The 21,596-nt window shown below is 43.9% G+C and overlaps 2 protein-coding genes and 1 long non-coding RNA gene across 12 annotated transcripts in view; 2 read left to right on the top strand and 1 right to left on the bottom strand.

Moving 5' to 3' along the window:
- UBP1 (upstream binding protein 1) overlaps nt 1-8,133 on the top strand; it is a 53,649-nt gene extending 45,516 nt beyond the window's left edge. For 2 of the 5 annotated variants that reach the window (XM_036085781.2, XM_036085782.2), the window contains 5 exons: nt 131-262; nt 728-843; nt 2,961-3,103; nt 4,048-4,099; nt 6,176-8,133. In XM_036085781.2, the coding sequence (XP_035941674.2) occupies nt 131-262; nt 728-843; nt 2,961-3,103; nt 4,048-4,099; nt 6,176-6,213 (481 nt within the window). In that variant the 3' untranslated portion in view covers nt 6,214-8,133. Of the gene's footprint in view, nt 1-130; nt 263-493; nt 566-727; nt 844-2,960; nt 3,104-4,047; nt 4,100-6,175 lie in introns of those variants that run through there. The other 3 variants (XM_036085783.2, XM_036085784.2, XR_013448478.1) reach the window with 2 other exon arrangements.
- The window catches only part of FBXL2 (F-box and leucine rich repeat protein 2), a 149,520-nt gene that overhangs the window by 1,714 nt on the left and 126,210 nt on the right, over nt 1-21,596 (bottom strand). For 5 of the 6 annotated variants that reach the window (XM_078074083.1, XM_036085786.2, XM_036085785.2 and 2 more), the window contains 2 exons: nt 10,892-11,104; nt 8,060-10,237 (listed from right to left, as the gene is read on the bottom strand). In XM_078074083.1, coding sequence (XP_077930209.1) covers nt 10,130-10,237; nt 10,892-11,104 — 321 coding nt within the window. In that variant the 3' untranslated portion in view covers nt 8,060-10,129. Of the gene's footprint in view, nt 1-8,059; nt 10,238-10,891; nt 11,105-21,596 lie in introns of those variants that run through there. The other variant, XR_013448496.1, reaches the window with a different exon arrangement.
- Nucleotides 10,232-11,996, top strand: LOC118531641 (uncharacterized). The gene is made up of 2 exons (XR_004915306.2): nt 10,232-10,503; nt 10,665-11,996. It is a non-coding gene; the product is annotated as an uncharacterized LOC118531641 (long non-coding RNA).

The raw sequence follows: 21,596 nt of genomic DNA, 5'->3' as shown, positions 1-21,596 counted from the left end.
TTGAGCTGAGGACGTGCCTTTGCGTGGGGAGTTTGGGCAGAACGTGGCCGCGCTAGGTTGGCGCACGTGCGCGCTGTGGGGCGTGGGCGGCATTGCGCTCACAAGAAGACTGTTTTGTGTGCACCCTCAGGGCGGGCCCAGGTATGATGCAGGCACTGATGAGGGCAGAGGTAGACTGTAAGGCTGTAGAAATGCACATGGGCAGGACTGATTTCTTGAAGACGACTGGGTTTGTTGCCAAGAAAACAAACTTCTCATTTAGGTGAGCGATACAGAATCTATGGTTTTCAAGGTCATATGACTACTACTAAACAGTTGTTAAAAATGTAAACTTCTGATTGTGAATGAAAATGATGGAATTGTAAACTCTTCTGGCTTTTAAGATCCATTTACTATCGTTGCTATTTCTAGACTTGTGGCGTGAGAATTCCATTAAAATTGAATCTTACTAACTTTAAATTGCTGACTTAATCTTGAAACTTAAATTTACCAGCATCTGACAGACCATCTCAATGGTTTAGAGTCTGGATCATCAGATTAGACCACCTGTGATAGTTGGTGTGAGGTGTGTGTTTTTATATTTTTACTAGTCATTTATTTCATGTAATGAACTAATACCGTAAAGTCCGCGTAAGGAAATAGAGCCTAGAGTCCTGTAGTTGGCATTTGTACCTGCTGCGGGGCGGCGTTCTCCCGCCAGCTCACGCGGGGCGTCTTCTGATTGCAGGTCGGTTAGGCCCCGCTTAACCATCTACGTCTGCCAGGAGCAGCCGAGCAGCCCACCTCTGCAGGGCCAGCAGCCGGCCGGCGGCGGAGGCGACAGTGGCGGTGGGACGCCTTACGGTGGGTCCAGAGCGCACCTCGGACAGCGAGGCAGAAACAGGAAGGCTGGGTGGGAGTGCGGACCGCATGGGGGGGGACAGCGGTCCTGGGGCCGACGCCTCGCCAGAGAGGAAGCGAGCTGCCTTTCTCTGCTCTCGTCGCCACTCTCCGAGTCTCCTTGCCGGAAAGAGCTAACAAGCAAAAGCCCAGCTCGAGTGCTTTTTGGAGTTTTGCTGGCTTCTATTCCCCCCCACAAACCTCAGATTTACTGAAATGATGAGTATAACATTGGCAGCTTGGCAAGAAAGCAGGAGGGTTTTTCTTTTTTTTTTTTTTTTTTCCCTTTCCCTTTTACTGACGGGGGAGAAACATGAACTGTCACACGTGCAGAGATTCACGTGCGTCCCAGCACCAGGCGCGCGGACTTGTGTCCGACGTGCAGCCGGCCAGTGCTGTGAGCTGTGTGCCGAGCACTCCACGCCAGTAGCCGTCCTTCTCAGCCTACGGGTTCTCCTTACTTGTATAATAGAGCGCTGGCTGAGGGCAGAGACAGACCCTGGCCCTTCTCTCCTCTGAATATGGCCCTTAAAAACAAAAGCAATTATGCCTTTAAAGGATGTGTTTTCTTATTTGTAAGGTTGGGTGCGTGGTAATACCTCCCCTCTTCCCTCTTCCCATATTCTGAAACAAAATAAGGGCAACACACTCAGAATTTTCCAGAGAGAAGTATGTTATGGAATTCACAGAGGCGATCATTTACCCTAATTTTGGGTAGAGCTCCGAGAATCACTTGGTGTTCGAAAAATCCAAAAGAAAGTATCACTCTTGTGAGCCTTTCCACTTGGTGTCATTTTGACTTTAAAAGCTGTGAATTTGAAGACTAAAGATACAGAGGCTTAGCTTGAAACGGTAACATTCTAAAGGAGCTCTCCAGGTATCACCAGGATCTTGTATATCATTTCCATCTGTGCGGTCAGGCCTGTCGGACTGGGGAACGTGTTTGTGGAGGAGAGTGGGAAATGTTGGCCAACTTAGCTCTAGATCAGGGGTTTTCTAAGTTTTGGCAAACTTCCCTAAAAGGCCAAGTAGGAAATGTCCCTTTGTGGACTCGGGGGGCTCTTTCCCACCAGCCCTGCCATTGCGGCGCCAGAACCAGCCCAGACCAGATGTAGTGATGGGCGCGGCCACGTTTCTGATACAGTTCTGTTGGGAAAGAACAAGTGAGGGCAGGGCTGGGCTCACAGAGGCTGTAGTTTGGGGACTCCACTCTAGATCAGCTCTGTGTCTCCCCTTAATTGTAGTTCCACATCCGAAGTTTCCATAATGTGCAATTAGCAGAGGTTTCCGTTATTGTAAGCACACAAGAAACCCCAGTTTGGGGAAGCCAAGTTCTAGCATTGATGCTCTGCTCGCTGGCCGGCTGGCTTAGGCCATGACTGAGCAGGACCTACAAGAGCCGTGCTCGCTGCAGATGCACTGGCAGCAGATGGCGGCTGCTGCGGAGTTAAAGGTTCCAGAAACCCGGGCCCCTGGCTGGACTGTGCTGCAGCTTGTGGGAAGCCACAGCAGGTGCCACTGTCCACGTCCTTAGCTTTTTATGCTGTGTCTTCTACACCGTGTTCCATTCACTCTCGGGGGGATTCCTTGGGATACATTCCCCATAGTAGGATTACTGAATCAAGAACAGAGTTCTTTTTATGTATCACTAGAAACACATGATGTTTGAAAACTGTTTCTTCAGCTATAATTTATATACCATAAAATCCTTCCACTGTAAGTGTCCAGTTCAAAGACAGTTTAGTCACTGGAGAGTTTTGCAGCCATTACCACCACCGGGTTTTAGTCCCATTACTCCAGAAAGGCCCCTGTGCCCATTTGCAGTTAATTCCTGTTTGTTTTTTAAGAAAAATTAAAACCTCAGATCCTTCTGTACAGATATTACTGTTAATGTTTATTAAATTGTACGTGTGGTATAATTTATTATTATTTCAGTAGGTGGTAAGGGAGGAAAGAAATAACTAGTTCCCATTTTTAATTTTTGTATTTTTTTTAGTACTTTGAAAGGGGTGATCTTAGAGATGACATGGAAAACAGATCAAAGATTACTGCTAAAATGCTACTCTTATTTTTTATTTCAGTGTATCATGCAATCTACTTGGAAGAAATGGTTGCTTCAGAAGTTGCTCGAAAACTTGCATTGGTGTTTAATATTCCTTTCCACCAGATTAACCAGGTCTACAGACAGGGGCCCACTGGTATTCACATTCTTGTTAGCGATCAGGTAACGTGAACTGGCCGTGCCATTGCTTCTCCCTTCCACGCTGGCCTTTACTTTCTGTCACTGAAGAACTCCGGAAAAATTCTGTGATCTCTTGTGCAAGTACTCCTGAGAATCAGTTTTAAAGAGCTGGGGTCAAATTTGTAAGAATCTAAAACCAGGAGTTTCGGGTATCCTGGTGATACAAGGGATATAAACCCAGGCCTGTGGCTTGGCCCCCTCTGCCCTCCGCCCTCCCTTAGACACTCACCGGTGGCTCCGGGGTTAGTGGGGCTTTGGCCAGTTTTATGTAGCGGGGTGTTTGGATGTGTTTTCCTTTTCTTTCCTATTTGATGACTGATCTTTATTTAAAAAAAAATTTGTTTTTAAAGATTTTATTTAGTAGAGAGAGAAAGCACGAGTGGTGGTGGTGGTGGGGGGGGCAAAGGGAGAGGGAGAAGCAGGCTTCCCGCTGAGCAGGGAGCCTGATGCGGACTCAATCCCAAGACCCTGGGATCATGACCTGAGCCGAAGGCAGACGCTTAACCGACTGAGCCACGCAGGCGCTCCTGATGGCTGATTTTTAAAAACATTAAGGTTATTGTTCCCCCAGTGTTCCGCGACAAGCAAGTAATAATAGAAGACTGCTAAGACCGTGACTCTGTTAAGAGTCGTTATTCACAGGGCCCATCGGGGAAAGCTCCCAGTGGGTCAGGTGGGTTGTAGGGCTGTCTCAGGGACCGGGCACGGGCAGGCCTCGTCAGCACGAGGCCCCGCCAGTGCAGCAGGTGGAAACGTTTACTACCTTACGCTGCCTTCATCAGTTACCGTTTCGACCACCGAGTTCTGTATTTGTGCAACAGTATATAGATGATGACATTTTCCTGGAGCTGCTAATTCTATTCTTTTCTGATCAGCTCAGAAAAAACAGTTGGATCTTAATTGTGTTATCTGCTTTATCTTTCTAGATGGTTCAGAACTTTCAAGATGAGAGTTGTTTTTTATTCTTCACAGTAAAAGGTACTTTGCATGAGTGCATGTCTCTTGAAATGCTGAAATCATGAAAGATGGTGTGTGCCTGTAATCAGTAGTCATCTTGTGTGTTTACTTTTGAAAATGCTGGCTTTACTAGTTTTAAGAGTTTGAAAAATGAATCGAGAATATTTCTAGTGGTTAATAAACTAGCAAATAAGAGGAGTCAGTCCTAGATTATTGGGAAAAAATACTCAATTCAGCCACCATTTTCCCAAACACCTTTCAGACAGCTTTTGGTGCTAGAAAGGTCTTGAACAGAACACTCCGTGGAACTCCTAGTGGGGAAGGCAAACCAGAATTAGCCACCAAGTGCATACAATTACAAAATCTTTTAAGTGCTGTGAAGGAGTGGGAAAGTGGGGGTGCTTGTGTTTAAGGCGGTGCCGGGTAGGGGGACATGGAGCAGATGAGTGAGGCCTCTCTGAGAAGGTGTCAGTAATGCTGAGACTTGAAGAGTGAGGGGAGCTGCCCACCCTAGGAACACCCCAAGGGGGTATGAGGCTGTGTGCGAAGGAAAGAGCCGGGCTGCTGTGCAGGGCCTAGGGAAGGCTGTGTCAGGGGCACACGGAGCAAGATGGAGTCAGAGTGGGAGGTGCGGTCTGGTGTGCAGGACCTGGTATGACGGTAGTTGAGATTTTACTTGAAATGCGTTGGGAAGTCAGTGAAGTTGTTTAAACAAAGAAGGAATGTGATTAGGTTTTTCTTCCACTCTTGCAACTCTGTGGAGGCAGATGGGAATTGGGGGAAAGCTGGAGGCAGGAGAGGTCACCTAGGTCTGACACCTTTATGGGCAGGTCCTGCTGTGCTCCACAGTTGAACGGGGGTCGGGGGAGGGCGGGTGACTCTTGTAAGAGCAGCTGGGCAGACAGTGTCCCTAGTAGAGAGGCAGAACCGGTCGGGGGGGGGCAAGAGTTCCATTTCAGATGTGCTTGGAAAGGTCAAGTTGGCAGTGAATTGTCCCTGTCTGGGGCTGGCAGGAAAGGCCTGGGCTTGAGATGTAACTGGGAAGCCTTTAGCACATTAGCAGTGACTCTCAGCTGTGGAAGTCACTGCGGTCATTTAGGGAAAGAATATGGAAGGAGGGCCCAGATGGGTCTCAGGGGAGTTCCAACTGGAGGGCTAATAGAGGGATTTTTAAATGAAAATTATTATATGAGGAGAAGAGACTTAAAAGTCCAGTGAGTTAAGATCCAAATCCAGTCCGAGCACAAAAGCTGCACCTCGAAGAGCAGGTCCTGCACCCCCCTTCCCCGGGAGGCGCTCTTGAAGGGCGGAGTGCAGAACAGCAGTGCCCTGCATTTGCCACCCCGTCGGCGGCGTGGTGGCTCTAACCTGGGCTGGCTCACTTCCTCGTTCGCTGTCACAGCATCTTTGGCTTAGTGCTCTTCTGCTCAGCGTTTTGTCGTCAAAGCAATACAGCTTTTTACTCTGCAAAACTCAAATTGTCTAAAAAAGGAAATTCATACTGTAATCGGATGGTTGTGTTCCATGACAGCAGGGGACGTTGCTAACGTCAGACACCACAGGACATCCCCTCCAATCTCAGGATGCTGTCTTTCAGACTCCTGTCCTCATGAAAACATTTCTTTTGTTCCTTGCTGGATGCCTGTACCGCTTCTAGCCATTTCCTGAGAAACACTAGGCCGTCAGACAAAAGTAGTGATATTTTCAAAACGTTTCAGATCTGCCTCTGAGGAGCTCAGAGCTGGTTTCCAGGGAAGGTTGGATGGATGCGCTCAGTGTGTGTGTGTGTTGCGTGGAGTTGGCTGTGCCGGGGCCTGCCGCGGCGTCCACACCCGCTCCCGCGCCCCTTCGCTTACGCCGCCTGGGCCGCTTGTCTGCATCCCCGCATGCCCCAGAGCGGACCGGCAGCATGGGCCTGACATCAAAACGTAAAATACCTCACCAGGGACTGTGTCCATGCTCTTTCTCTAGAATCATTTAAAGGTAGCTTCAAGTGGGACGGGAAACTGCAGCTTTCTGGGAGTTTTCAGTTTAACGGCCTTGGTTTTCCTAGGCCTGCCTGAAAGAACTGTGTGTCACATCTCTTTTTTCCTGCAGCTGAGAACGGTGATGGTATCCACATAGTTTTGAAGTGACATCGTACTTAGTCTGAACTATATTCAGTACCAAATAAAGTCACGCTTAAAAGTGTGTGAAGACTGAATCCAAGAAGTCCTGGGATTGGATTTTAGCGTATGAAATGTTTCATATTGAAAACACAAGATGACCTTTCTAATGAGCTGTATGAGAGGCGAATCTCCTCACTGTCACTGCCATAGCCAAGCATCCTCGTGAGCGTGAGCACGTCGGGACAGCGCGCGTGCGGCTCTGGGGGCCATGTGCCGGCGGGGCTGCCTGCTTCTCTGGCAGAGGCCAGTAGATACAGTTCCTAGAAGCAGCCTTTGCTGTCTTTTTACACTGTATGCGGTTTGGAAATGAATGTAAAAACGTACTGTGGGCATTTACCTTTCTGTGCCAGTTTGGCTTTTATGGCCTGAACCTTCTGCTGCCCCAGAGCGGGGGTGGGGGACAGTGCTGTCGTGGAGCCGGCACGGAATCTGTCTGCAGGTGCGATGTGCTGAGACCGTGATTGCGGGTCAGGTAAGAGGCTTGGCGCCTTCTCGGAAGAAATCATGTCTAAGGGTGTGTGTGACGGGCTCGTGCCAGATCGGGGAAGACCCAAGCCAGGAAGTCAGCCTTGAAGCAAACTGCATTATCAAGAGTACCTTGGTGAGAGGATCAGTGTAAATCCTAATAGGTACAAAGACTTTTGTGTTTTTGCTTTGTCCCAGATTTATTGAAAAACCTTTTGCTTTTGCTTCCGTTTTTAGCATTTTGTTTCTGGTTTTCATTTTTGAACCTCCTTGCCTTTTAAACTCATGTGGTGTTCCTCCCTTTCTCTGTCCCTCCCCACCCAGCACCATCCTATTCTTAAACATTTTTAAAGCCCTATCCCAGACAATGGAAACAGGTGACCTAGGTAGGGGGAAACGTAGGGTCATTTCTGATGTGCTTAAGGGGTCTTTGTTATCAACAAGTTGAAATTATTCACGGCAAATGAGATGTCATAAATGAAACACTAAATTGTACTGTAAAAATTCTCCACACTTCTGAAATATAGGAGCTTTGGTATAATCATGGGTAAAGATTTTGGTGATTGAGAGGCTTTCTTATACACCACATAATAGCTTCTTCTATAAAAAGGGTGCCTCTTCCACAAAACCAAATGCTTGTCTGCCAGTACACTTCTCAAAGGGAGTCCACTGCTTTTGCCATTTCCCTCTGCCCAAAGCCTTCCGCACACGCACCGGCAAGCATCCGTGCGGCCTGTGGCGTAGCAGACCAGTTCTGTAAACTTCAGTTCTCCTTTAACTATAGCGTCTCTGACCAGTTACGCAGCTGTCTTGGTTCTGAATGTGTTATTTGAATCTTATCTTTGTTCCGGCAGAAATAGGAATGAGTAATTTGGGCTTTGAAATCTCCCAGAAGAGAGACTAGTTCAGTGGGTAAAAGCTTTGACCTTCTGTGTTTTATTCTTAAAGGGGTTATTGGATACAGAGAAGCCCAGTCTCTAAATATTTTCATCTTCAGTTTGAAAATATCTGTAACTCCTATAGGCCCTAAAAGCAGAGGAACATTTCCTTTCTGTCATCTCCCTTTGCTTTCCTATGAACACGTTTTCTGTTAGCAATCACTTGGGAAAGAAGTGAGCATATCTCTTGTTTCAGTTTTGCTTGTCTGTTTAGCATTCCTTTTTGAGTCTCAAGGTATATGGAACAATAAATGTCATTTAAGGCTGTGTGCTATTTTGAATTCCTCATCAGGTTTTAGAAGTGGGGTTAAAAACACTTAAAAAAAAGCTCATCAAACTTGAAATTATACCAAGCAGCATTGAACATTAGTCTGTCCCAGTGAAGCAGGTTAAATTATGGCACCAGCAAATTTGTTACTTTGTTTTTTTAATAGTAGGATGTATACATTTCAGTATAATAAATGTTTTCCGATTGTTTTGCAAACGCGTGTCTCATTTAAAATACCAGTTCCTGACGGTATCCCCTCAAGTCCTGGAATTGAGGGGGTTCCATGCATGTGTTCTGAGCCCCCCTAAGCCCACATATTGTAAGAGGTGAGGCCTATGTGTTGTGTTCTTTTCAGTTTTCTCAAAGCTGATGCAACGGAGGACAAATTATTCCCTTCACTGTTCCACTCCTACAGAGGAAGCAAACCTGATTTTCTCATCTGAGAAACCTCACCTGAGCTATTCCTGTCTTCTAATGAGGTCATAGGTCATTGAGGAGTGAGTCCAGTAACTGATAGGTTGTGTCCTGGCTCAAAAGAGACAGTATAGAAAGCCCTGGTCATAGAAAATTTTAAAACAGAGACTATAATTTACTGAAGCAAGTCTGTGTATTATGCTCTTTATTTAAATAGCTTCCTGCATCAGACATGCCCCCACACGTAGTGGTGTAAATGTGTATGAAAATAACCACTGCGGTATATAGGACACATTCTAGACCTGGGAATATTGGAGGATCTCGTCAGGCGGTGAGGTCCTCAGGGCTTGAATGCTTATTCTGATGATCTTGTTAAATTAAGGGATCGTGTATGCACCTGCCTTCTCTTCCCCTGTGCCCTGAATGCTCCTAAATGGTCCGTCTGATCCAAGCACGGCTGGTCATGGGAAAGCACCGTATAGGGCTTGCTGCTCCACTCCAGCTTCCCGTGAGCTCCGTGCTCTTCATGGTGGGGAATGGCTGCTAGGAAGGGTCAGCTGCCATGAACACTGAAGCTGACGATGTGAGAGTGGCAATGGGTTCCTAATCTTCATAAATATCACACATGTGGACAGCACAGGATGGAAACTAGAGCTTATCTGATTTTAGATAATATTAGGAAGGTCTGAATTTGGAAAATGGTTTCCCATCCAATGGTTTTGCTCAGATTTGTCTGCCATTAAGGTTATAGCAATAAAACCCTCTGACTTAAGCATTGCAATGGTTTATTCATTTTTATATTGAGTCTAAAAGGTGCCAACACTTTACTGATCTGAGTTTTAAGTGTGTACAATTTTTGAATAGTTCTGGTGTAACTTGATTTCTAAGATTTTAAAATAAACTTGGAAAAAATCACACCCATTCTACATGCATCCATTCATTATTTTTAATTGATTATATATATTATAGATAACTTAAGCCTTAATTCTATTTCTTTAAGGTCCCCCAAATTTTGTGAGAGATGACATGATTAGCTTTTCTCCTAGAACAAAAATGCACTCTGTGTTGTAGCGCCTGCCACAGCTTATTTGCAGTCTGGCCACACAGACTCTGAGTTGTGTTTGTTTAGCTTTTGGTCCCCAGAAGTGTATATGACAAGTTGACAGAAACAGAAAGGTGAAGACCCTGCTCCACCCAGTTCAGAGTCCTCATTTCTTTGGTGTCTCATGGAAACCTAACTTGCCTCCCACCTAAGTCTCTACGTATAAAACTCTCAGGCATCACGAATTTGCAGTACAGGTCACTTTGAGAAAGTTGCTATTTCATCTTCAAAGTGGAAAAGTCCTGCTAATCAAAATGAAATCAGTGTGAATTAAAGCAGGCCACTGGCTTAAGTATCAGGTAGAAAATCAACAGCTTATTCTTTCTGCTCGATTTGTGCTAACACTGATGGGCTGTTTGAGTGAGGAATGCTGACAACGCCAACGGCAGGACTTTGGTACCTAAGAAGGCACCCACCTCTTAAGAGATCCAGGTCTCCTGCATGGTCCAGGCTGCGCTGAGACCACTCTTGCCGGGTGTTGGCAGACACAAGGCTTTGATTCGATTGCATCGTAGCAGATTAAAGGTGAAAACTATCACCAGAGTTACTGCAGTCCCTGCTGAAGTCTTTTACCTGTAAATGTCTTTCCCGATGGAGAACCAAGAGATTTGGGTGAAGGTGGAGCAGGTCAGGAAGACTCAGGTCTTCTCTGGAGGAAGGGACACCTCATCGTGCCTTGGGCTCAGGCAGCCACCGTCAGAGAATGACACAGCACCTGCACAGTCGCTGTCCACTTCCTCCCACTGCTGTCGGGGGGGTGACAGGAGCAAAGTAGGCATGGACTTTGACATGAGGGAGTTGAGCCTGGAAGCAGAAAGCAGACAGACGTGGAGTAGTCATTACGTGCATATTTTGAGGGCTATAGGCACAATACTAGACAAGCCCACAGTTCTCCATGTAGAATGGACTCTCCTTGATTCTCAGGCAGATAGCAGAAATGGAATTTCTGGTGTAGGCTAGAGCTATTTCTGTTTACAGGAGACCCGGATATCTGCCCGGGGCGGTCACGAGTCCTATATGTACACCGAGCAGAGTCCGCACAGCTCCAGCACCTGGGGCAGCTCTGGGAGGTAAATGCAAAGCTGCCTCAACTTAAAGCATATTCAAGAAGACTAGGTGAACTACCTGGGGGGAGAAAAGCCACTTTCTACTTAAGCCCTGTTCTCTGGAAGTTAACCAAGACCATGGTCTCCTTCCCACTGGTAATGACCTTAAGTCTCTTTCCTTACAGCGTTCTGATCACTGAACTCTGGAACCTCTCTGCCCCACACCATTCTGGAAGTTGAATCTGCCAGGGTGAGATCTAATAAAATTTTGAGTAAGAAGACACTTGAGGAATACATCAGTTTGCATCACTATAAGCTTAGGATAAAATGTAGAAGATGGAGTCTTGACATACTCATTGTTTGCTTAGAAAGTGTGCCAGCATCCCCCCCCCCCCGCCGCCTCTGCCCTTACCCGCATCCGCTTGATGCCCGCGCGGGTAACCTGCTGGCAGTCGTACAGCTCGAGGCGCTCCAGGCCACGGCAGTTCTCCAGGTGCTCCAGGGCCACGTCGGTGATGAGGAGGCAGTTGTCCAATTCCAGAACCCGCAGCCTCTCGTGACCGCAGGTGCTGTTGCTCAGGTGCAGGATCCCGTCATCTGTGATGAGCTCACAGTGGGACAGACTCTGGAACAAGAAGACACGCGCGGTGTTTGTGAGACCTGCTCTTTCCAAGGCTCCAGGCCTGTGAGAAGCACAGAAGCTGGCCCGAGCAGGGTCCTACGGTAACTGCTTATCACAGGAGGATTAAACAGGAAACCTTGGGGTCCTGTGGCCATGGGTTTGCTGCAGCTCTTGGTGGCCTCTCTCATCTTTCCAGTTATGTAAAGATGGACATCAAATTGCACGTGATGATAACAGTTGAAGAGGACAATGTGAGCGGATCCTGAACTCACCTCCCATAAATTCCCTGATTCCACAGCTACATAAAGGACAGCCTGCTCTGGAAAAAAACTCTAAAGACTGACTGACTCGTACACATTGAGTGAATGAGAGAAGGCCCAGGTCACAGGGGGTCAGAGAAGCTGGGACACAATCTTGCCATAAGTCCCACCCCCAATGCAGAGACTCACAGCTGGGAGGGAACTCAAAACTACAAAACAGCCTGAGGAGCAAAGGGTTGAGCTGCACGTTGGGCTTCCCAGCTCTTAAGATCTGTACCTGAGAGATAAACCCCTAAAATACCTAGCTTTGAAAACCAACAGGCTTACATCCACAGGACCCACGAGACTGGCGATCCCAGCAGCTCTTAAAGGGCTCACACACTTGGACTCACCCACCTCAGGGCCCAGCATGGACATGGCCCGTTGAAGGGTGCCTGGACTTTGTGCAGGAGAGGCTTGTTAATACTTGTCTTGGAACACTGGCCTGAGGGTCAGGCATCTGATTTGACACATTTGGGGGCATGCTGGGGTACTCTAGGTGTGGGGACTGGTGGGCACCCATCTTGGTGCACTCCCTCTATCTTGCTCCAACTGGTGGATGCTTTAAAAAAACAAAAAACCCTTTTAGGCTTTTTTCTTTTTCTACTTTTCTTTCTTGGTAGGCACCATCTCTATGCTCTCCCTCTGTCACTCCCCAGCCAGTGGGCGCCAACTTCTCACTCTCCCTCTGCTGTGCTTCAGAACGCCATTATCTCTCAGGAAGGAACTTTTACAAGTTCCTTTTACAAGTGTCCAGTGCCCTGGTTTTACATCTGGTACCTTGGTTTTTGCAGCTGCTGCTAGAGGGCACTTTTACATCTCCTGGCCCTGGGGGCCAGTGGGGCTTATGCTGGTGGGCCTCACAGGACTGTAACCAACAGAGAAAGAGTTCTTAAATGGCCAGTATCCCCAGGGCACAGCAAGAGGCAACAGGCCCAGGAGTTCAGTCTGTAAAAGAGGCCTAACAGTTTATCATCACAGCTGCAGCCTGAGGGGCAGGCTTCTAATTAAACACATCTAAGGGCTGACTATACCTACTGGAGACCTCTGGAGGGCACCAGGATCTCTCGGAGGGGAGCCTTTATATGCATCTGGTGTCCCATTTTTACTTCTGGTGCCCCAGTCTTTGGGACATGCTACTCAGGGATGCTCCTTGATCACCTAGCTCTGAGAGGATTCTGAACTCACCTCCCATAAACACCCTGATTCTACAGCTATAATAGATGAAAAAAAGTGGAGGTAGCATAAGGGACTTATGGGACAACATCAAGTGGACTAACATTCATATCATAGGGCTCTTGGAAGGAGGAGAGAAAGGAGCAGAAAAATTATTTCAAGAAATAATGGCTGAAAACTAACCTATAGAAATAAACACACATCCAGATCCAGGAAGTCTAGAGAGTTCTATAAATATGAACCCCAAGAAATGCACACCAAGACAGATTATAATAAAATGTCAAAAGTTAAAGAGAATCTTGAAATCAGCAAAAGAAAAACAACTTGTTATGTACAAGGGAACCCCCATAAGACTGTCAGCAGATTTTTCTGCAGAAACCGCAGGACAGAAGGGAATGGCATGATAACATTCAAAGTACTGAAAGAAAAAAATACTTCCAGGCAAGAATACTCTTAACTAGCAAAGTTATTCAGAATTGGAAGTAAAGAGTTTTACAGACAAGTTAAGGCTAAAGGAGTTAATCACCTTACTAAACCAGCTTTACAAAAAATATGATTTTTTTTTTTTAAAGATTTTATTTATTTATTTGACAGAGAGAGACACAGCGAGAGAGGGAACACAAGCAGGGGGAGTGGGAGAGGGAGAAGCAGGCTTCCCGCCGAGCAGGGAGCCCGATGCGGCGCTTGATCCCAGGACCTGGGATCATGTCCTGAGCTGAAGGCAGACGCCCAACGACTGAGCCACCCAGGCGCCCCTGTTTATTTTTTTTTTTTAAGATTTTATTTATTTGAGAGAGAGAGTGAGAGCATGAGAGGGGAGAGGGTCAGAGGGAGAAGCAGACTCCCCACTGAGCGGGGAGCCCGATATGGGACTCGATCCTGGGACTCCAGGATCACGACCTGAGCTGAAGGCAGTCGCTTAACCAACTGAGCCACCCAGGCACCCCAGCTTTACAAAAAATATTAAAGGGACTTTGTCGAGATGAAAAGACAGGGCACTAATTAATAAAATGTGAAAGTACAAATCTCACTCGTAAAGGTAAATATATAGTAAAGGTGTAATAAATGAATCATCTATAGAGCTATTACTAAGGCTAAAAGACAAAAAAAACAACAAAACCCGAACTACTAACAAGTGATACACAAGTGATACACAAGATAAAAAGATGTAAAATGTAACATCAAAAACAAAACGGAGGAGGGAGGAGGGGTAAACGTAGAACTTTAGAATGTAAGCTGTTATCATAAATAGACTTACAAATATAAGTTGTTATATGTAAGCCTCATGGTAACCACAAAGTAAAAATTTATGGTAGATACACAAAAGATAAAAGAATCTAAGCGTACCACCAAAAGTCATTAAACTATAAAGGAAGCGAACAAAGGAACAGAGAGGAACTATAAAACAGCCAGAAAACAATTAACATAATGGCAATAAGTACATAACTATCAATAATTACTTTAAATGTAAATGGGCCAAATTCTCCAATCAAAAGATAGAGTTGGGGCGCCTGAGTGGCTCAGTTGGTTAAGCCCCAGGTCATGATCCCAGGGTCCTGGGATGGTGCCCTGCATCAGGCTCCCTGCTCAGCCAGGAGCCTGCTTCTCCCTCTCCTCCCCACTTGTGCTCTTTCACTATCTCTCCCGCTATCTCTCTCTCAAATAAATAAAATCTTTTTTTTTTTTTAAGATTTTATTTGACAGAGAGAGACACAGCGAGAGAGGGAACACAAGCAGAGGGAGAGGGAGAAGCAGGCTTCCTGCCGAGCAGAGAGCCTGATGCGGGGCTCGATCCCAGCACCCTGGGATCATGACCTGAGCCGAAGGCAGACGCTTAACAACTGAGCCACCCAGGCACCCCTCAAAGAAAATCTTAAAAAAAGAACCCCCAAAAACAAAATACATAGAGTGCCTGAATGAATTAAAAAAAAAAAAAAAAAAAAAGACCGATTTATATGCTGCCTGTAAGATACTCACTTTAGGTGCAAGGACACACAGACTGAAAGTGAAGGGATGGAAAAAGATAGCCCATGCAAATAAAAACCAAAAGAAAGCTGGAGGTAGCCATAGACAAAATACACTTTAAAACACTATAACAAAGGACATTACATAATGATACAAGGGGTCAATCCAACAAGAGCATAAACATTGGTAAATATTTATGCACCGAACGTAGGAGCATCTAAATATATAAAGCATATATTAACAGACCTAAAGTAATAGCAATAACAGTAATAGTAGAGGGCTTTAATACCCACTTATATCAACAGGTAGATCATCCAGACAAAATCAGTAAGGAAACATCAGCTGTACACAACATATTGGAACAGACGGACTTAACAGATATATAGAGCACATTCTATCCAAAAGCAGAATACACATTCTCAAGTGCACATGGAACGTTCTCCAGAACAGATCATATGTTAGAACACAAAAGAAATTGTAGTAAGTTTAAGATAAAAATTATCAAGCATTTTTTCCAAGCACAATAATATGAAAGTAGAAATAATTACAAGAAGAAATGTGGAAAATTCACAAATATGTGGATATTTAACATGTTACTGAACCACCAATGAATGGGTCAAATAAGAAATCAAAAGAGAAATTTAAAAAATGTCTTGAGACAAATGAAAATAGAAATGTAAAAACCAAAATTTATGGGATGCAGCAAAAGCAGTTCTAAGGCAATAGTTCATAGCAATAAAATCCTACCTCAAGGAATGAGAAAAGTCAAACAACCTAACTTCACACCTTAAGAAACTATGGAAAGATGACAAAGCCCAAAATCAGTAGAGGGAAGGAAATAAAGATCAGAGAGGACATGAATGAATGAAAGAGACTAAAAAGACAATAGAAAAGATCAATGAAACTAAGAGCTGGTTCTATGTAAAGATAAGCAAAATTGACAAACCTTTATTTAGACTCACCAAGAAAAAAGAGGGCTCAAATAAATAAAATCAGAAATAAAAGAAGAGATGTTACAACTGATACCACAGAAATAGAATAGATCATAAGAGACTCCTAAGAACAATTATATGCCAACAAATTGGACAACCTAAAAGAAACAGGTAAGTTTCTAAAAACAAAGACCAACCAAAACAATAATAAGAAATAGAAAATTTGAACATACTGATTACTAGTAAGGAGACTGAATCAATAATCAACCTCCCAACAAAGTCCAGGACCAGATGGCTTCATTTGTGAATTCTACCAGATATTTAAAGAAGAATTAATACCAATCATTCTCAAACTCTTTCAAAAAAGAGGAGGGAACATTTCCAAACTCATTTTGCAAGGCAAGCATTATCCTGATACTAAAACTAGACAAAGACACTACAAAAAATGAAAATTACAGACCAACATCTCTGATAAACACAGATGCAATAACCCTCAACAAAATATTACCAAACCAAACAGTACATTAAAAGAATATTACACCACAATCAAGTGGAATTTTTATTTCAGGGATGCGAAGATGTTTCAACATTTTCAAATCAATCAATAGGATACAGCATATAAGCAAAATGAAGGATAGAAATCATATGATCATCTAAATAGATGCAGTAATAGAATCTGACAAAATTCAACATCCATTGATGATAAAAAAAAAAAAAAACCTCAACAGTGGGTAAAGAAGGGACATACCTCAACATAATAATGACTGTATATGACAAGCTTATAGTTAACATCATACTCAATGGTGAAAAGCTGAAAGATTCTCCTTTAAGGTGAGAAACGAGATAAGGATGCCTACTCTTGCCATGTTTATTCAACATGATATTCAACATGAAATCCTAGCCAGAGGAATTAGGCAAGAAAAAGAAAGACATCCAAATTGGAAAGAAGTAAAAAACTGTTACTATTTGCAGATGACACAATGTTATATATAGAAAACCCTAAAGACTCCACAAAAAACCAATTAGAACTAATAAACAAATTCAGTAAAGTCTCAGGATACAAAATTAACATATAGAAACTGGTTTCATTGCTATACATTAATAATGAGCTATCAGAAAGACAAATTAAGGGCCACCTGGGAGGCTCAGTTGGTTAAGCATCCGACTCTTGATTTCAGCTCAGGTCATGGTCTCAAGGTCATTAGATCGAACCCCATGTCTGCTTCAGATCCCCTCACTCCCTCTCCCTCTGCCCCCCGATTCACATTTGCTCACTTTCTCTAAAAAAAAAAGAGAGAAATTAAGAAAACAATCTCTCTTACAACTGCATCAAAAAGAATAAAAAACCTAATTAACTTTAACCAAGGAGGTGTAAAGGACCTGTACTCTGAAAAATATAAGACATTGATGAAAGACATTTAAGATGACCCAAATGGAAAGATACTTTCTGTTCAGAGATCATAAAATTTCAAATTGTTAGAATGTCCATACTACTCAAAGCAATCTACAGATTCAAGCAATCTTTATCAAAATTCCAGCTGTGTTTTTCATAGAAATATAGAACAATCCTGGGCAACCCTCTTGGGTCCCCTGCCTCTTGGGGAGCTTTGTACTATCGCTCAATAACTATGGATCAATAAACTTTGCTTTGCTGCCTACCAAAAAAAAAAAACAAAAAAACAAAAAACACACACACACAAAAAAAGAAAAGGAAAAGAAATATAGAACAATCTTAAAATGTGTATGGAACCAAAAAAGACCCTTATTAGCCAAAGCAGTCTTGAGAAAGAAGAACAAAGCTGAAGGCCATCACACTCACTGGTTTCAAGCTATATTACAAATAATGCTATAGTAATCAAAACAGTACAGTATTGGGGCGGAGCAAGATGGCAGAGGAGTAGGAGACCTGGATTTCCTCTCCTCTCAGGAATTCAGCTGGATAGGGATCAAACCATTCTGAACACCTACGAACTCAACAGGAGATCGAAGAAAAGAATAGCAACAACTCTCTGAACAGAAAAGCGACCACTTTCTGGAAGGTAGGATGTGCGGAGAAGTGAATCCGAGGCAATATTCAGAAGGATAGACGGCGGGGGAGGGGCCTCCGTCGGCCGCTTCTGGCAAGTGATAGAGCCACGGCGCACAAAATCGGAACTTCTAGAAGTCGGCTCCGCTGAGGGACGTCGCTCCAGTGGCTAAGCGGGGGGTGGAACCCTCGCGGGACAGTGTGGTCTCAGGACCCTCGGGGTCACAGAAAGACCGGGGGTGCCTGAGTGTGGCAGAGCTCCCAGGTATTGGAGCGGGGAAGCCGGCTGCAGAGACGGAGCCCAGGCGCGGGCTCTCAGCTCGGGGTTGCCTTAAACCGTGATCCGCGACACAGTCGGGCCACTGCTCCTCCAGCAGGGACCCAACAAGTGGCAGATCCGGGGAGACTCACCTTCTTCCCCGGGAGGAGGGGCGCAGGAGCGCACCGCAGGGATCTGCTGGGTTTGGAGACTCCACACGGGGTCGGGTGCCAGAGATAGAAACGCTGGTCACAGGCCGGGTGAGCACGGAGTGCGGCCGGAGACCAGGGAGATGGGAGTGACTGACTGCTTTTCTCTGGGGGCTCACTGAGGAGTGGGACCCCGAGTTCTCGGCTCCTCCGGGGCGGAGATTGGGAGGCCGCCATTTTCACTCTCGTCCTCCAAAGCTGTAGGGAAAGCTTGCAGGGAACAAAAGCTCCCGAAAGCAAACCCCAGCAGATTACTTAGCCTGGACCAGGCAAGGGCGGGGCAATTCCACCTCCAGCAAAGACATGTGGGAACCACGGCAACAGGCCCCTCCCCCAGAAGATCAGCAAGAACAGCCAGCCAAGACCAAGTTTACCGATCAATGAGAACGGCAGAACTCCAGCGATAGGGGAATAATGCACATAGAATCCATGGCTTTTTTACCATGATTCTGTAGTCTTTCAAAGTTAATTTTTTTTTTGAATTTTTCTTTTCCCTTTTTCAACCAACATCTTATCAATCCGTTTTTTAAAAAACATTTTTATTTTTCATTTTTAGAGTCATATTCTATCCCTTCATAGTAGTTACCCGTATTTTTGGCATATATATATAAGTTGTTCTCTCTTTAAAATTTTGAGATAGTTTCTTCTAACAGATCAAAATATACCCTAAATCTCTAGTTTATGGTTTTTTTCTACTCCCCTGCCTGATCACATTCTCTCCTTTTTTTTTTTAAATCCTCTTCTTTTTTCAAACAACTTCTTATCAATTCCTTTTATAAAATTTTTTATAATTTTCATCTTTACAGTCATATTCCATCCCTTCATCATATCACCCCTTATTTTTGTACATATATGTTTTTCTTTCTTTAAAATTTTGGGAGGCACTTTCTTCTAACAGACCAAAATACACCCAGAATCTAGTGTGTGGCACTGATCTATGCACCAGCCTGATCATATTTGATCATATTCTGTTTTTTTTTTGTTTCGTTCTGTTTTTGTTTGTTTTTATCTTTATCTTTTTCTTTTTCTTTTTTCTCTCTTTCCCTTTCTTTTCCCCCGGCTTCAGGTCTTTTCTGATTTGTTTAGAGGATATTTTCTGGGGACGTTGTTACCCTGTTAGCATTTTGTTCTCTCATTAATCTATTCTCCTCTGGACAAAATGACAAGATGGAAAAAATCACCTCAACAAAAAGAACAAGAGGTAGTACCGACTGCCAGGGACCTACTCAATATGGACATTAGTACAATGTCAGATCTAGAGTTCAGAATCATCACTTTGAAGATACTAGCTGGGCTTGAAAAAAGCATGGAAGTTATTAGAGAAACCCTTTCTGGAGAAATAAAAACTAAAATCTAACCAAGTCAAAATCAAAAAGGCTATTAATGAGGTGCAATCAAATATGGGGGCACTAACTGCCAGGATAAATGAGGCAGAAGAGAGAATCAGTGATATAGAAGACCAAATGATGGAAAACAAACTGAAAAAAAGAGAGATAAACAACTACTGGATCACAAGGGCAGAATTCGAGAGATAAGCGATACCATAAGACGAAACAACATTAGAATAATTGGGATCCCAGAAGAAGAAGAAAGAGAGAGAGGGGCAGAAAGTATATTGGAGCAAATTATAGCAGAGAACTTCCCTAAATTGGGGAAGGAAACAGGCATCAAAATCCAGGAGGCACAGAGAACCCCCCTCAAAATCAATAAAAATAGGTCAACACCCCGACATCTAATAGTAAAACTTATGAGTCTCAGAGAAAAAGAGAAAATCCTGAAAGCAGCTCGGGAGAAGAGATATGTAACCTACAATGGTAGAAACATTAGACTGGCAACAGACCTATCCACAGAGACCTGGCAGGCCAGAAAGGACTGGCAGGATATATTCAGAGCACTAAATCAGAAACATATGCAGCCAAGAATACTATATCCAGTTAGGCTGTCATTGAAAATAGGAGGAGAGATAAAAAGCTTCCAGGACAAACAAAAACTAAAGGAATTTGCAAACACGAAACCAGCCCTACAAGAAATCTTGAAAGGGGTCCTCTGAGCAAAGAGAGAGCCTAAAAGCAACACAGACCAGAAAGGAACACAGACAATATACAGTAACAGTCACCTTACAGGCAATACAATGGCACTAAATTCCTATCTTTCAATAGTTACCCTGAATGTAAATGGGCTAAATGCCCCAATCAAAAGACACAGGCTATCAGATTGGATTAAAAAACAAGACCCATCCATATGCTGTCTGCAAGAGACTCATTTTAGACCCAAAGACACCCCCAGATTGAAAGTGAGGGGGTGGAAAACCATTTACCATGCTAATGGACACCAAAAGAAAGCTGGGGTGGCAATCCTTATATCAGACAAATTAGATTTTAAACCAAAGACTGTAATAAGAGATGAGGAAGGACACTATATCCTACTTAAAGGGTTTATCCAACAAGAAGATCTAACAATTGTAAATATCTATGCCCCTAACATGGGAGCAGCCAATTATATAAGACAATTAATAACAAAAGCAAAGAAACACATGGACAACAATACAATAATAGTGGGGGACTTTAACACCCCCCCTCACTGAAATGGACAGATCATCTAAGCAAAAGATCAACAAGGAAATAAAGACTTTAAATGACACACTGGACCAAATGGACTTCACAAACATATTCAGAACATTCCATCCCAAATCAACGGAATACATTCTTCTCTAGTGCCCATGGAACATTCTCCAGAATCGATCACATCCTAGGTCATAAATCAGGTCTCAACCGGTACCAAAAGATTGGGATCATTCCCTGCCTATTTTCAGACCACAATGCTTTGAAACTAGAATGCAATCACAAGAGGAAAGTCAGAAAGAACTCAAATACACGGAGGCTAAAGAGCATCCTACTAAAGAATGAATGGGTCAACCAGGAAATTAAAGAAGAATTAAAAAAATTCATAGAAACCAATGAAAATGAAAACTATTCAAAATCTTTAGGATGCAGCAAAGGTAGTCCTAAGAGGAAAGCATATAGCAATACAAGCCTTTCTCAAGAAACAAGAAAGGTCTCAAGTACACAACCTAACCCTACACCTAAAGGAGCTGGAGAAAGAACAGCAAATAAAGCCTAGACCCAGCAGGAGAAGAGAAATAATAAAGATCAGAGCAGAAATCAATGAAATAGAAACTAAAAGAACAGTAGAACAGATCAACGAAACTAGGAGCTGGTTCTTTGAAAGAATTAACAAGAGTGATAAACCCCTGGCCAGACTTATCAAAAAGAAGAGAGAAAGGACCCAAATCAACAAAATCATGAATAAAAGAGGAGAGATCACAACCAACACCAAAAAAATACAAACAATTATAAGAACATATTATGAGCAACTCTATGCCAGCAAATTAGATAACCTGGAAGAAATGGATGCATTCCTAGAGATGTATCAAATACCAAAACTGAACCAGGAAGAAATAGAAAACCTGAACAGACCTATAACCACTAAGGAAATTGAAGCAGTCATCAAAAATCTCCCAACAAACAAAAGCCCAGGGCCAGATGGCTTCCCAGGGGAATTCTACCAAACATTTAAAGAAGAATTAATACCGGGGCGCCTGGGTGGCTCAGTTCGTTAAGCGACTGCCT

Source organism: Halichoerus grypus, chromosome 1 (assembly GCF_964656455.1).
Source record: "Halichoerus grypus chromosome 1, mHalGry1.hap1.1, whole genome shotgun sequence".
Taxonomy (NCBI): Eukaryota; Metazoa; Chordata; class Mammalia; order Carnivora; family Phocidae; genus Halichoerus; species Halichoerus grypus.
The sequence above is the reverse complement of the archived record's forward strand: the minus strand, read 5'-3'. Positions and strand labels throughout refer to the sequence as shown.